General features: G+C 40.1%; 1 protein-coding gene across 1 annotated transcript in view; it reads left to right on the top strand.

Annotated features, from left to right (window-relative positions):
* Positions 1 to 13,261, top strand: part of LOC124121768 (A disintegrin and metalloproteinase with thrombospondin motifs 9-like) — a 168,047-nt gene that overhangs the window by 63,874 nt on the left and 90,912 nt on the right. The window contains exon 5 of the mRNA XM_046484832.2: positions 9,928 to 10,011. Coding sequence (XP_046340788.1) covers positions 9,928 to 10,011 — 84 coding nt within the window. The remainder of the gene's footprint in view (positions 1 to 9,927; positions 10,012 to 13,261) is intronic.

The following is a 13,261-nucleotide window of genomic DNA, read 5'->3' as shown; positions in this document are numbered from 1 at the left end:
TCTGAGCAATTCTGCATACATTTTTGGATCATCAGCTCTTGAAATAGACAACTTCCATCACCAATCTGTCAGCACGTTAAACTCGCCTCTTTATATATACCAACAGGTGAAACCAGATTTAGGAGAAAAAAACCTTCAAATAAAAATGTGTAATAACTGGCTGTGTGTAGCGGATTTGTCATCTCACGTTACACAAATGCAGATTTATCGTGGAACTTCAAAGCGCTATGGTAATGAATGTGCTACTTAACAGGTGACATGTAGTTCAGGTGCCTCTCGGCTTCCGGAAAGTGAAGATAAGAGGCAGAAAGTGTCAATTAAAGACACTATAAGAAGTGTAAACCTTCTTGTGAATAGGCCATTATTGTGATATAAGCTTTGCCTAGACTTTATGTGGACTCTTTTGGCTACTGCTCTTGACTGATGAAATGGAAAGCATGATTTTAATGTGTTGCTGAAACGGTTTTGTTCATGAAAGTTTTAATAAAACAAGACATTGATTTAGTGATTGTTAAAAATATGATAAAAAAACTTTGCAGTGTAATACTGGTTTTGCAATTGCATTGTTTTTTATTGAAATTTGTATGTTGTAAAAAATTTTGTGATTGTGCGGGACTAATCAGAGAGATTATTTTGTTTAAATCCCAGGTTACCCACAGCATTTCAAGTTTTGGCCCTAACTGACACACGGACAATCATAGTTGACACGCACCCCTGTCCTTCCACAAAACATTGTACACACACCACTGTCCTTCCACAAAACATTGTACACACACCACTGTCCTTCCACAAAACATTGTACACACACCACTGTCCTTCCACAAAACATTGTACACACACCCCTGTCCTTCCACAAAACATTGTACACACACCCCTGTCCTTCCACAAAACATTGTACACACACCCCTGTCCTTCCACAAAACATTGTACACACACCACTGTCCTTCCACAAAACATTGTACACACACCCCTGTCCTTCCACAAAACATTGTACACACATCCCTGTCCTTCCACAAAACAATGTATCTACAAATAGTCCAATCATAAGACATTCAGTTCACTAAACAACCCTTCCATCAAGAAAGCTATCCATGAAACAATCATTTTAGATAACAATCAATCCATGTATCAATCCATTCACATGTCAATCCACTTTTCCATTCACATAACAATTCATCTATGTAACAATCCTTTCTCATGTCAATCCACATTTCCATTTACATAACAATTCATCTATGTAACAATCCTTTCTCATGACAATCCATCCATGTAACAATCCATTCACTTGACGATCCACTTTTACATTTACATAACAATCCATCTATGTAACAATCCATTCACTTGTCAATCCATGTTACATTCACATAACAATCTATCAATTTAACACACCTTTTACATGTCAATCCACTTTTACATTCACGTATCAATCCATCCATGTAACAATCCATTCACATGACAATCCACTTTTACATTCACATATCAATCCATCCATATAACAATCGATTCACATGACAATCCACTTTAAATTCAAGTAACACTCCATCTATGTAACAATCCAGCCATGTAACAATCTATTCACATGACAATCCACTTTTACATTCACGTATCAATCCATCCATGTAACTATCCATCAACAAATCAATCTAGGCCACAATTCCCCACCAGACAGTCCACTCGTCACACGTATCCATGAATCAGTCATTAATTACCACTACGTTATCACCACTGTGAATTCACTTCAAACAAACAAACCTGCAACCCTTATTACGGACAACTGTGTGAAGGGCTTTAGTTGCAAGTGCTTCTTGTTTAATAAAGATACAAGAAAGATTGTCACTTAAATCTTCCAACTCAGTCAAAAGAAAATGACATCTCTGAAATGATTCCACCCAAATGCATTTGAAAAAAAGTGAATTTGATCACTTGTAAATAAGTGGAAAATAACAGTTTCACGTTCCTCCAGATTGTTTTATCTTGTTTTGGGAGGCTAAGTATAACTGGATGTTTGAAACGCAGTCATTTATCGAGCTGATATTTGTCAGTTTGTGAAAGTGTATATCACCCACCCTGACTTGATTGGCCATTGGCGGATACTTCTAAAAAAACTACAACTGACAGGGGGTTTACATAACTTCAGCTTCTACTTTTTATGCATCGTTTAAATTCCTTAATGCAAGTTGGCATGTTTGAAGAAATAAATTTATCTTAGCTAAACAATAAAGTTTATTTGTAACACTTGCAATCTACTTCATCTCAAGACTCAGCGGTCAAGGGTAGGAAACATGCACGACTTCTGATTATTTTGTTTTATTTTGTAGTTTTTTTGTGTGAAAAAAAGATTTTCCTTTCAATCTTATGAAACTTGACCCATTTCCCTCAGCTTTATGGATAAGACTGGTGTAAATTTTCAAATGTAAATTAGAAATATAATATAAAACATAACTGCCAAAGAATAACCTTCGGGGAAAAAATTAATAAATCCTTTTTCAAGATGAATTTAAAATAAATAAATTTATAAATAGATTATGTTCATGAAAAGAAGTTTTCATCCCCTACTTGAAAAGTGTTTTATTTTCACTTTCATTCCAAATTTGATCATAATCACGAATTGAAAAATTGACCATAATCCTGGATTATTGACTTTTAGACTTAACAGTGTTTTGTTTTTTCTAAAGAACCCTTTGTAACAATTTTTAAAACAAGGAATAGAAATATTAGGCCTAAAAGATTATGTCATGTAAAATTTAATAAAATCTGTTAAAACCTTTAAATCCTGCTTCAATATGAGAGTACAACCATTATAAGGCTTGTGTAAGTCGAACCACCATTACATTCAGTGTATTGCACAGAATAAGTAAGAATTTCTTTTGATTTGAAAACCTGATGTTCTGAGGGAGAGGTTAAACAAAACAGGTTATTTATCTGCTTGAAGAAAGTGATGGCAGGAGAGGGTGTAAGATTTATTCACCCAGGTGAGTGTGAAGATTGGCAACTTACCGTGTTGATGGGCGCCACTTCTGGGATTTCCTGTCCCAATTATCCCAGCGTTCCTTGTCTTATTCTACCGTAGTTATTCTGGGAAGGTTCACTTCAATCTTAGGTCCTACCTGTCGCAACTTACAGCTTTGTTTGAAAAATCTGACTGTTTATTGCTTGCCTTATGAAATGATGGATCTCAGGTGCTACCTGTGGACTGTTACAGCACCTGTTCTGTTACACACAACCACAGGCCTGTAGGTTACACACAACCACAGGCCTGTAGGTTACACACAACCACGGACCTGTAGGTTACACACAACCACGGACCTGAAGGTTACACACAACCACGGACCTGTAGGTAACACACAACCACGGACCTGTAGGTTACACACAACCACAGACCTGTAGGTTACACACAACCACAGACCTGTAGGTTACACACAACCACAGACCTGTAGGTTACACACAACCACGGACCTGTAGGTTACACACAACCACGGACCTGTAGGTAACACACAACCACGGACCTGTAGGTTACACACAACCACGGACCTGTAGGTTACACACAACCACGGACCTGTAGGTTACACACAACCACGGACCTGTAGGTTACACACAACCACGGACCTGTAGGTTACACACAACCACGGACCTGTAGGTTACACACAACCACGGACCTGTAGGTTACACACAACCACGGACCTGTAGGTAACACACAACCACAGCACCTGTAGGTAACACACAACCACGGACCTGTAGGTAACACACAACCACGGACCTGTAGGTTACACACAACCACGGACCTGTAGGTTACACACAACCACGGACCAGTAGGTTACACACAACCACGGACCTGTAGGTTACACACAACCACGAACCTGTAGGTTACACACAACCACGGACCTGTAGGTTACACACAACCACGGGCCTGTAGGTTACACACAACCACGGACCTGTAGGTTACACACAACCACGGACCTGTAGGTTACACACAACCACGGACCTGTAGGTTACACACAACCACGGACCTGTAGGTTACACACAACCACGGACCTGTAGGTTACACACAACCACGGACCTGTAGGTTACACACAACCACGGACCTGTAGGTTACACACAACCACGGACCTGTAGGTTACACACAACCACGGACCTGTAGGTTACACACAACCACGGACCTGAAGGTTACACACAACCACGGACCTGTAGGTTACACACAACCACGGACCTGTAGGTTACACACAACCACGGACCTGTAGGTTACACACAACCACGGACCTGTAGGTAACACACAACCACGGACCTGAAGGTTACACACAACCACGGACCTGTAGGTAACACACAACCACGGACCTGTAGGTTACACACAACCACGGACCTGTAGGTTACACACAACCACAGACCTGTAGGTTACACACAACCACAGACCTGTAGGAAGTCTGTACATTGACTGTCTTATAAAATGATGGTACTGAGGTGTGACCTGTGGACTGTTACAGCACCTGTAGGTAACACACAACCACAGACCTGTAGGAAGTCTGTTGACTTTTTGACTGTCTTATTTGGTGATTGCACTTAATGCTACCTCACAGTCGATTGTAACAGCACCATTTTTATTAAAGAAAATTCCTTATCTAATTCAAACATAATTTGTCTAAGAAGATCCTGGAAAAATAATTTTGCCCAACAATTTAATTTTTGTCAGGGGGTTGGGAGTGTGGGGTTGTGAGGTAGGGATTTGGGCAGGGGGTGGGATGGTGAGGTTTTGTTTTGTGACACCATATTGTTTCAGACAGCACGACAAGATATACTATTTTTTATTTTGAAAGAAGTAGTCAACCAAATTCCTTAGGCCCAAAACACACTATTTTCCAGAACATCCAGAATGCTGAGTGAATGATTTTTTGTTCAAAGCATGCGGACAATTGTGTTTTCAGTGTTTTGGGGAACAGATCCTTATCTTTTTTATTGAGGATGGCTTTGGGTACTGAGCATTAGGGGGAGTATACCAACATAAATGAAGCAGTATTATTTTGCTGGAACCAAAGAAAGTTTTGGAACCCATATACCACAAGGTTATGGCAGTGTAAAACGTATGCAAACTGTCTTTGTAAAGCTGTGCGCAGATATGAACTTGGCTTCTGAAAGAGGTCGACTGTTGAGAAGAAACACACGTTTTCTTAAGCAACATACCCAAGTTTAATTACCCACTCAAAGTCTTGAAGACACTTGATCTGACATAAGTATGATCCTAACAACGGTGACCTCCAGTAATTTGCACCTGGTGATGTTTATAGAATGTTAACAGGGCCTGTTAATATGACCTGAAATGTGACCTGAAAAATACCTCGAAGGTCAGAAGCAGGATTCTGGTCAAGGTAAACGTACATTCTCATCCTCTTGATCAACGTTGGCCAATTGAATTCCTCCACCGGTGGTTCTGGCAGTGTAATTCTGCCACTATCAGTCTCAGCTTTTGTAAACCCGGGCTCTGTTTAGTTTGCGTAGCCAGAGCCAAGAGAAATATTTTGATGTGGTTTCAATGAGCTGACCTCATTTTCTCGATCATGCACCATTAATATCTGGCAGTTGCACAATCTGTGAAATAGTGCCTTTGGTTTGTGCAGATTCAGCACGTTTTGTGAAAAGACATTTCTCGAAGAACCTATTGATACGGTGATGGCAGGTCCAGTTTCTATAAATATCGATGATCTATTTCTGTCTAGTAGGTCACTATGGTTGTTGTGTTCCATGACTGAATGGGTATAAGGTTTGGAAGATGTGTATGTGTAGATGCCAGTTTAAATGTCATGTCAAGATAATATGAAAACAATCTTCTCTTTTGTAAACTTTATATTTGGAAGAATTAGGATTAACCAAACAAAGAATTATGAATATTATGCTTTGGCTGAGGACAGGGGTTGAAAGGGAGTAGATAGTAATGTTGGGATTCAAGCCAAGATCTTCAGCTTGCCACCAACACTTTAACCACTAGGCTACCTCACCACTCCATCATGTTTGTTTGTTTGTTTGTTCGTTGTTTAATGCCACACTCAGCAATATTCCAGCTATATGATGGAGGTCTGTATATAATCAAATCTGGACCAGGCAATCCAGTGATTGATGTCATGAGCATTGATCCATGCAATTGGGATACGATGACATGCATCAACCAAGTCAGTGAGTCTGACCACCCGATACTATTAGTTGCCTCTTACATTTTACGGCAAGCATGGGTTGCTGAAGACCTATTCTACCCCGGATCTTCCATCTTGTACAACTGCAAGATAGAGCCGACAAAGTCTGCCCTGGAATCCCCACAATGTATGGTAGGGAGTAGCTTATAAATCTAGTACTGTTGTCGTGCCACCTTGAAGACAGTCCTGTTTGTGCCAAGAACTGTTGTAGTGCCACCTGGTGAGAGTACTGTATGTACTGAGAGTCTGAAGCACCACCTGGTGTGAGTACTGTATGTAACAAGTGTTTGTAGCGCCACCTGGTGAGAGTACTGTATGTATTGAGAGTCTGTAACACCACCTGGTGAGAGTACTGTATGTATTGAGTTTTTATAGCGCCACCTGGTGAGAGTACTGTATGTACTGAGAGTCTGTAGCACCACCTGGTGAGAGTACTGTATGTACTGAGAGTCTGTAGCACCACCTAGTGAGAGTACTGTTTGTACTGAGAGTTTGTAGCGCCACCTGGTGAGAGTACTATATGTACTGAGAGTTTGTAGCGCCACCTATTGAGAGTACTGTATGTACCTAGAGTTTGTAGCGCCACCTGGTGAGAGTACTGTATGTACTGAGAGTTTGTAGCGCCATCTTGTGAGAGTACTATATGTACTGAGAGTCTGTAGCACCACCTGGTGAGAGTACTGTATGTACTGAGAGTCTGTAGCACCACCTGGTGAGAGTACTGTATGTACTGAGAGTCTGTAGCACCACCTGGTGAGAGTACTGTATGTACTGAGAGTCTGTAGCACCACCTGGTGAGAGTACTGTAAGTACTGTGAGTCTTTAGCACCACCTGGTGAGAGTACTGTATGTACTGAGAGTCTTTAGCACCACCTGGTGAGAGTACTGTATGTACTGAGAGTTTGTAGCGCCATCTTGTGAGAGTTCTGTATGTACCTAGAGTTTGTAGCGCCACCTGGTGAGAGTACTGTATGTACTGAGAGCTTGTAGCGCCACCTGCTGAGAGAGCTGTTGTAGAACCACCTGGTAGAAGTAATGAGAGTACCGAAAGCTCACCCAGTGTTGAAGATGGTCAGTACAGAGAGTCTGGTAGTCGTTGTTGTAGAGTTAGGCATAACATGGAGAACATAGAGCTGCTCCAGATATAAACACTGGTGCCTACGTTTACTCTAGCAGTGACCAGCCCTACAGGAATCCCTTACCTTCCCCACTGATGACCTTCCAGATAGCCTGCATCCGGATCTCTCCATCAATACACCTTGTGACCTTCAGTCAGTTGGGAAATGTTGCATCCATATTTGTTACTTCCAGAAGTGAAGTAGTTTGGTCAGAGAGGTCGGCCAGATGCCATGAAACATCGCCATCTGAATATTGGTTCTATGGACCAAACAGGTGGATTTAGAGGATGTCACATAGCTCAGGGAGGAAAGATGCATGTTAAATTATTGTTAAGTCTTTGAATGGCATTTAGAATTTATACAGATAATGGGGAGAATTTATGGATGTCAGCTTCTTTATTATGAGGAACAGGTGATGAAGGAGTAAGCACATACTTCTCTCTCTCTTAAATTATTGTGGGCGGTGGGGTAGCCTAGTGGTTAAAGCGTTCGCTCATCACGCAGAAGACTTGGTTCTCCCGACATGGGTACAATGTGTGAAGCCCATTTCTGGTGTCCCCCGCTGTGATATTGCTGGAATATTGCTAAAAGTGGCATAAAACCCCACCCACTCACTCTTATCTGTGGTTCATAAGCCATCTTTTTCATAGACAGAATGGCACAACAAATGAAAATATTTATGTTTTCACTGTTTACTTGCACTACTGATTTGGGTTTAGTGGAACGGTTACTAAAGCAAACCTTTAAGGTCAAAATCGATACTTTTTACTTAGTGCGCGACTGTGATCAATACTTGTATCGAGAAGTTAAAAAGTGTGATCCACTGATGCATCTGTGTATCGACCCCCACTAATCTCTACTGACAGCATCGTTCTTGGTCGACACGTGATCTGCATCCTCTCAACATAGTGTTGACACAGAAGTCCCGAGTTTTTAAGTTTATAAAGCCTAGACAATAACTGAATTCCAATCTCCCCAAAATGGGGGATTACGTCAGGCAGGGTCAGACATTGTTTTTACTTTGTCTGGGTCAAACAAGGAAGTCCACAGCATGTGGGTTCCAACACATGCATGGTGTTGACGCGAATTCGGCAAGATTGCTGTCTGACTTGAAACAAAAGGCTATTATCAACATACTGTTCTATTCATCTTGAGTCAGGCCTTTTAAAGTGGTATAATTTTCGCTGATGTTTATATACATTCTAACGTCAACCTCCTGTATGATCATGGATTTCAAGTCTTGGGCCAATTTTGTCGAGTTTGAAGTCTTAACCATCTGAAATTAGTCTCATCTTCCCGAGAAAGCAGTATTTGATGAGAGAAATGTGCTGCATGTGAGATATCTACTCCACAAGCAGAACATATGAGACAAGTAGTTCTATTTCTGATCATCAAGATTACATTTTCAGGAGACTCTTGATATTTTGAGGATTGATACGACTATTTATAGTTTTTTGTTTATCCATGTATGTATATGAGAGACAATATGCTGAGTGTATAGTATATAGGACAGACGGTGACCTCAGAGAAGACAACTCAAATCAGTAACCTGGCTGTTTGTCATCCAGTGAGTGAGTGAGTGGGTGAGTGAGTGGGTGGGTGTGTGGGTGAGTGAGTGAGTGAGTGAGTGAGTGAGTGAGTGAGTGAGTGAGTGAGTGGGTGGGTGGGTGGGTGAGTGAGTGAGTGAGTGAGTGGGTGGGTGGACGGGTGGCTGGGTGAAAGGGGGAGTGAGTGAGTGGGTGAGAGAGTGAGTGAGTGAGAGAGTGAGTGGGTGGTCGGGTGGGCGGGTGTTTGGTGGAGTGAGTGAGTGAGTGAGTGAGTGAGTGAGTGAGTGAGTGAGTGAGTGAGTGAGCGAGCGAGCTAGCTAGCTTTAGGCCAGTCTCTGCCTTTATTACTTACCTCCAAATGCTTATGCTCTTTTTAAAGTGACTTTTCCATGTTTATGATGTGCAATACTCAGAATCAAAGTTCACTTAATCCTGCATTGTACATTGGCAGAGTTTTCTAATGGGTTCATCTGTAGCCCCAATCAGTGACATATAGACAAAGTGATATCATATGATGAACGAATGAGCAGTAGCGGTTACCACGGCTACCAAGCAACAACTCTTTGTTCGTCTTCCCGAGGCAAGAGCGTCCACTAGCCTGTTTATCAAAGTCTTGTTTCCACCCTTGCCACATCAAGCCCCATTTCCTGTGCTTAGTATGATTGAACTTTCACATATATTGATAGTCCAATCAGAGAATGTTTCACAAAATCAACACCCGGGTTACAAAATCATGGCTGCTGCAATAGCTTGCCGAATTTGTTTTTTTCTCAACAATTTAGTGAAGACAAGTATTTTCTAAGTCTTTCAAAGTTATGTATCCAAGTCGCCCAAGTACTGCATTTATAAGCGGCATGATGATGAGAACAGTCATTCCAAGAACTGGTTCAGATTCGTATGAAAGTGATTTACCGCTGCCTGTCTTTGTTGACACGAACATGTCATTTCCATCTTCTAAACCCCTCAACGATTGCCTTTGCTGTCAGATATGAAATCGTAAATATTTTTGTTATCTGAAAGACCAGGTCTTCGTCTGTGGTAGTCGCCAATGTTTATTCAGCTAATCATGCTTTCCTTCTGTTGCAGGTAACTAATATATACAAGCATCCCTCAATAGGCAACTTTATCAATATAGTCGTAGTGAAGATACTAGAACCAGGACCTGCTGATGTGAGTATTCAACATTACTTGTACTTTATGTTAGTTATTCAGAGGCCAAACGGGAACACGGGTGCCCCAGTCGTCTAAGCCGCCGCGATTCTCTGTGCAGAGTTGCGTCCCTTGGGCACGCCAGAATGTTTCTAGGTTTGTCAGCACCATACCCATGCTCGTGGGTTTCACTGAAGTGGTAAACGTCTGAGAACTGCATCACTTCGAGTTTTCCTCCCACATTAAGCTGACATGCCGTGAAATAACTGGAATACTGTTAAAAGCGGCCTTTCAAACCCAACTCACTCACTCACTCAGAGGCCAAACATTTGATGTTCGTAGTGGATAGGGTGATCAGACTGCTGATGCAAACATGATTTTAATTATCGTAGTACTATTGCAGGAGTTCTGATCAGGAGATAAACATACTGTGTTTTCAATGTGTGTCTACCTTCTTGAATGTAGAGGTAGGTTACCTGTAGATTTAACCACGTTAAATTGAATTTGGAACCGAACGCACCGTCAAACCAACTGTTTCAATCAGAGAGAGTTTATTGTGATTTAATAGCCTCTGACTGACCAATCAGAATCGAGCAATTTCCAAATTCATGGTAGAATGCCCCATAATCATAACATAAGGACTCAAAGATGCTAAGGGCCGATCATTTGATATTGGTGGAGGGCTGGGATGTGTTCCAGGAAATTAATTTGTTCCAGAACACATTGAACCAATATAATTTTTGCCTCTGATTTTGTGTTAAGAATTGACTGTTTGTTGGACATACTTGATGTTGATAGAGAATGCATTTTGAAAATGATAAATAAAAATTGGTCAGAAAAAGTAATTGTATGTCTTGACACAAACGTCTTCTGTTTCTTACAAAATTCCCCGGATGTTTCCCCATACCCCCTGCCAAGTATTAAATGCTAGGTCTCTGTCACACAGATGAAACTGTTGCATGAAACAAACTATTCAGTAAATGTTTCTGTGATGTTTGTCAACTTTGACCCAGATTGGAAATGGACACAGCGGAACTGTCAATGACTTAAAGACTGACACATGACCATGGTTTTACTACACATGACAGAACCAGAGAGACCTTTCACCCAGGAATATTTCAGACATAATTGTAAATTTGATGTAGCGAAGGCATATAAGTCAGTTCGCTACCACAAATCATCCTGTAATTATCTCCCCTTGAACTTGCATCAAAGAGAGGCTCTGTTATCATCAGAGAAATATATGCAAATTATGATTAGGTCATGGGTGATTGCCTTTGAAATAAAGTTTAGCAAATTCTCACAATTAGCCAATGAAGGTCAACCTCCCTTTGTCAAAAAGAACAAAGCACAAGAGATGGAATAGAAAACAGTTTATGGCGAGAAAAAAAAAATCTTGCTGAAAAATATTATTATAAAAGATATCCAAATAATGAAGAACACCCACAAGGTGGATTCCTTTGAATTTATTTTGTGTTTGGGGACAATTTTCCATAAGGGTTTGACTTTTGGTCTGATATCATGTGAAAGAGTTATGATAGAATATGTGTAAATGTCAGTTGGGTGGGAAACAGCGCCACGTGGTGACAGTGGGTCACACATTTATCACACACAATCTTCTTATCGCATATCTGCTTATGCTAAGGTTACAACTTCAAAAAGAGCTTGCAAATCTGAACAATATGGGTTTGAAGAATTTTGTTTCTTTTCTTTTGAAAATAAAAAGGTGAAAAAAATGTGCTGAGTGTAAAACTTGTTTATTGTTTATTATTTTTATATGTTAGGCAGGTGTGGGTTTTGTGCCATACTGTATTTGACGTAAAAAGCGCCCTGCTCTAATAAGCGCCCACGGCGATATTTTCTCAAATATTGGCTAGTGAACAATCCCAATTAGCACCCCTTCCGATTGATCAATGTACACAAGACTTTTTTGTTCGTGAGTAATACGCACTCAAGTGTTATATGCACCCTTAATTATGGGGAATTAAACTCTGGAAAATATATCTGTCGTGTATGATACACACAGACTTTTCTTTTGTATCCTTTCAGGCTGACGGCATAAACTACGAAGTTTACGATCTTTCAACTCTTTTTTTTTTTTTCACCAAAATTATATTCTAATAAGAGCCCCCTATTTCTAATTTTGAGAGCGCCCCGGGTGCTTATTACGTCGAATACGGTATTTTCCTTTGTGGGATACGCACCTGTGGATCATGCTCACACCCCTTTTCAAGTTTGTGTGTGGATGACACACAGGCAGAACGTCACAGTTTCAATTCTCGTGAAGTCTTGGCTTACACTGGAAGAGAAGGAACTTAGTCAAAACATATTAGTAACTGTAAATTTTATAATTCCTATGAAAACACTTCCTCTGTTACATCATATCCATAAATCCCGTTTTAGTAACCAGAGCTACAGATAAGCTGAATATTTACGTAAAATATCCCCCAAAAATATTCAAAACCCAATTACTTTCAATTACCATACGAACAGAAACGCATGCATTAAATGAAAAACTCAAATGTATAAAAACATCATGCGTAAATAACCAATGACTCTTTTTTCAGTATGCAGACAACGGAGCTTATTTCCATTACACAATTAACAGCAAATTAACTTTCCAAGTCAAGACTAAATTTAGACTTGTTATATACATCTAAAACATTTCTTCTTCTTTTAAATCTCAAAATATTTACTCACTTTGGGAAAACCCCAATAGAGTGATGAATAGATAAGTGAAAAAATATTGCTTACCAATGGAAAATGTAATAACCCAAATAAAATAGAAACCCTCGAGTAAAAACTGAATTGCTCAAAAGTTATCTGGAGCTCTGTAGTAACTATAAAATAGAAAACACTGGAATATTTTTTGTTGTCTCAGTATTTACAAAACTAAATTATTTGCTGGACATGCTAGATTCCCTGTAAAAAATGTGTTGTGAAAAAAATATCAACTTGACCCCTCCTTCAGAGCAAAAAATGTGTGACTTGAATCAATGACCCTGACTCTTACCAGACAGTCTAGTGTGAGTTTACCCTTGTAGTAGCCAATTTTGTAATGCAGTTATTTCTGTTATAGTGATTTTTTGTGTAAAAATGCGTAAATAATACTTAAAAAACTCGAACTGCATTGTCTGCTTGTGTAATGTGCACTTTGTCCCCTTCTGCACAGCTGTAGGAAGTGTGTCAGAAGAAAACATGGTACCGAGAAATACAATACTGGGTAGGACAGACATATTCCCTGACATTCATGATTGAGATTATAAAAAGG

The sequence above is a fragment of the Haliotis rufescens genome, unplaced genomic scaffold, assembly GCF_023055435.1.
Source record: "Haliotis rufescens isolate VD_foot unplaced genomic scaffold, xgHalRufe1.0.p SCAF_23, whole genome shotgun sequence".
NCBI lineage: Eukaryota > Metazoa > Mollusca > Gastropoda > Lepetellida > Haliotidae > Haliotis > Haliotis rufescens.
This window is presented reverse-complemented; position numbering and strand designations above follow the sequence as displayed.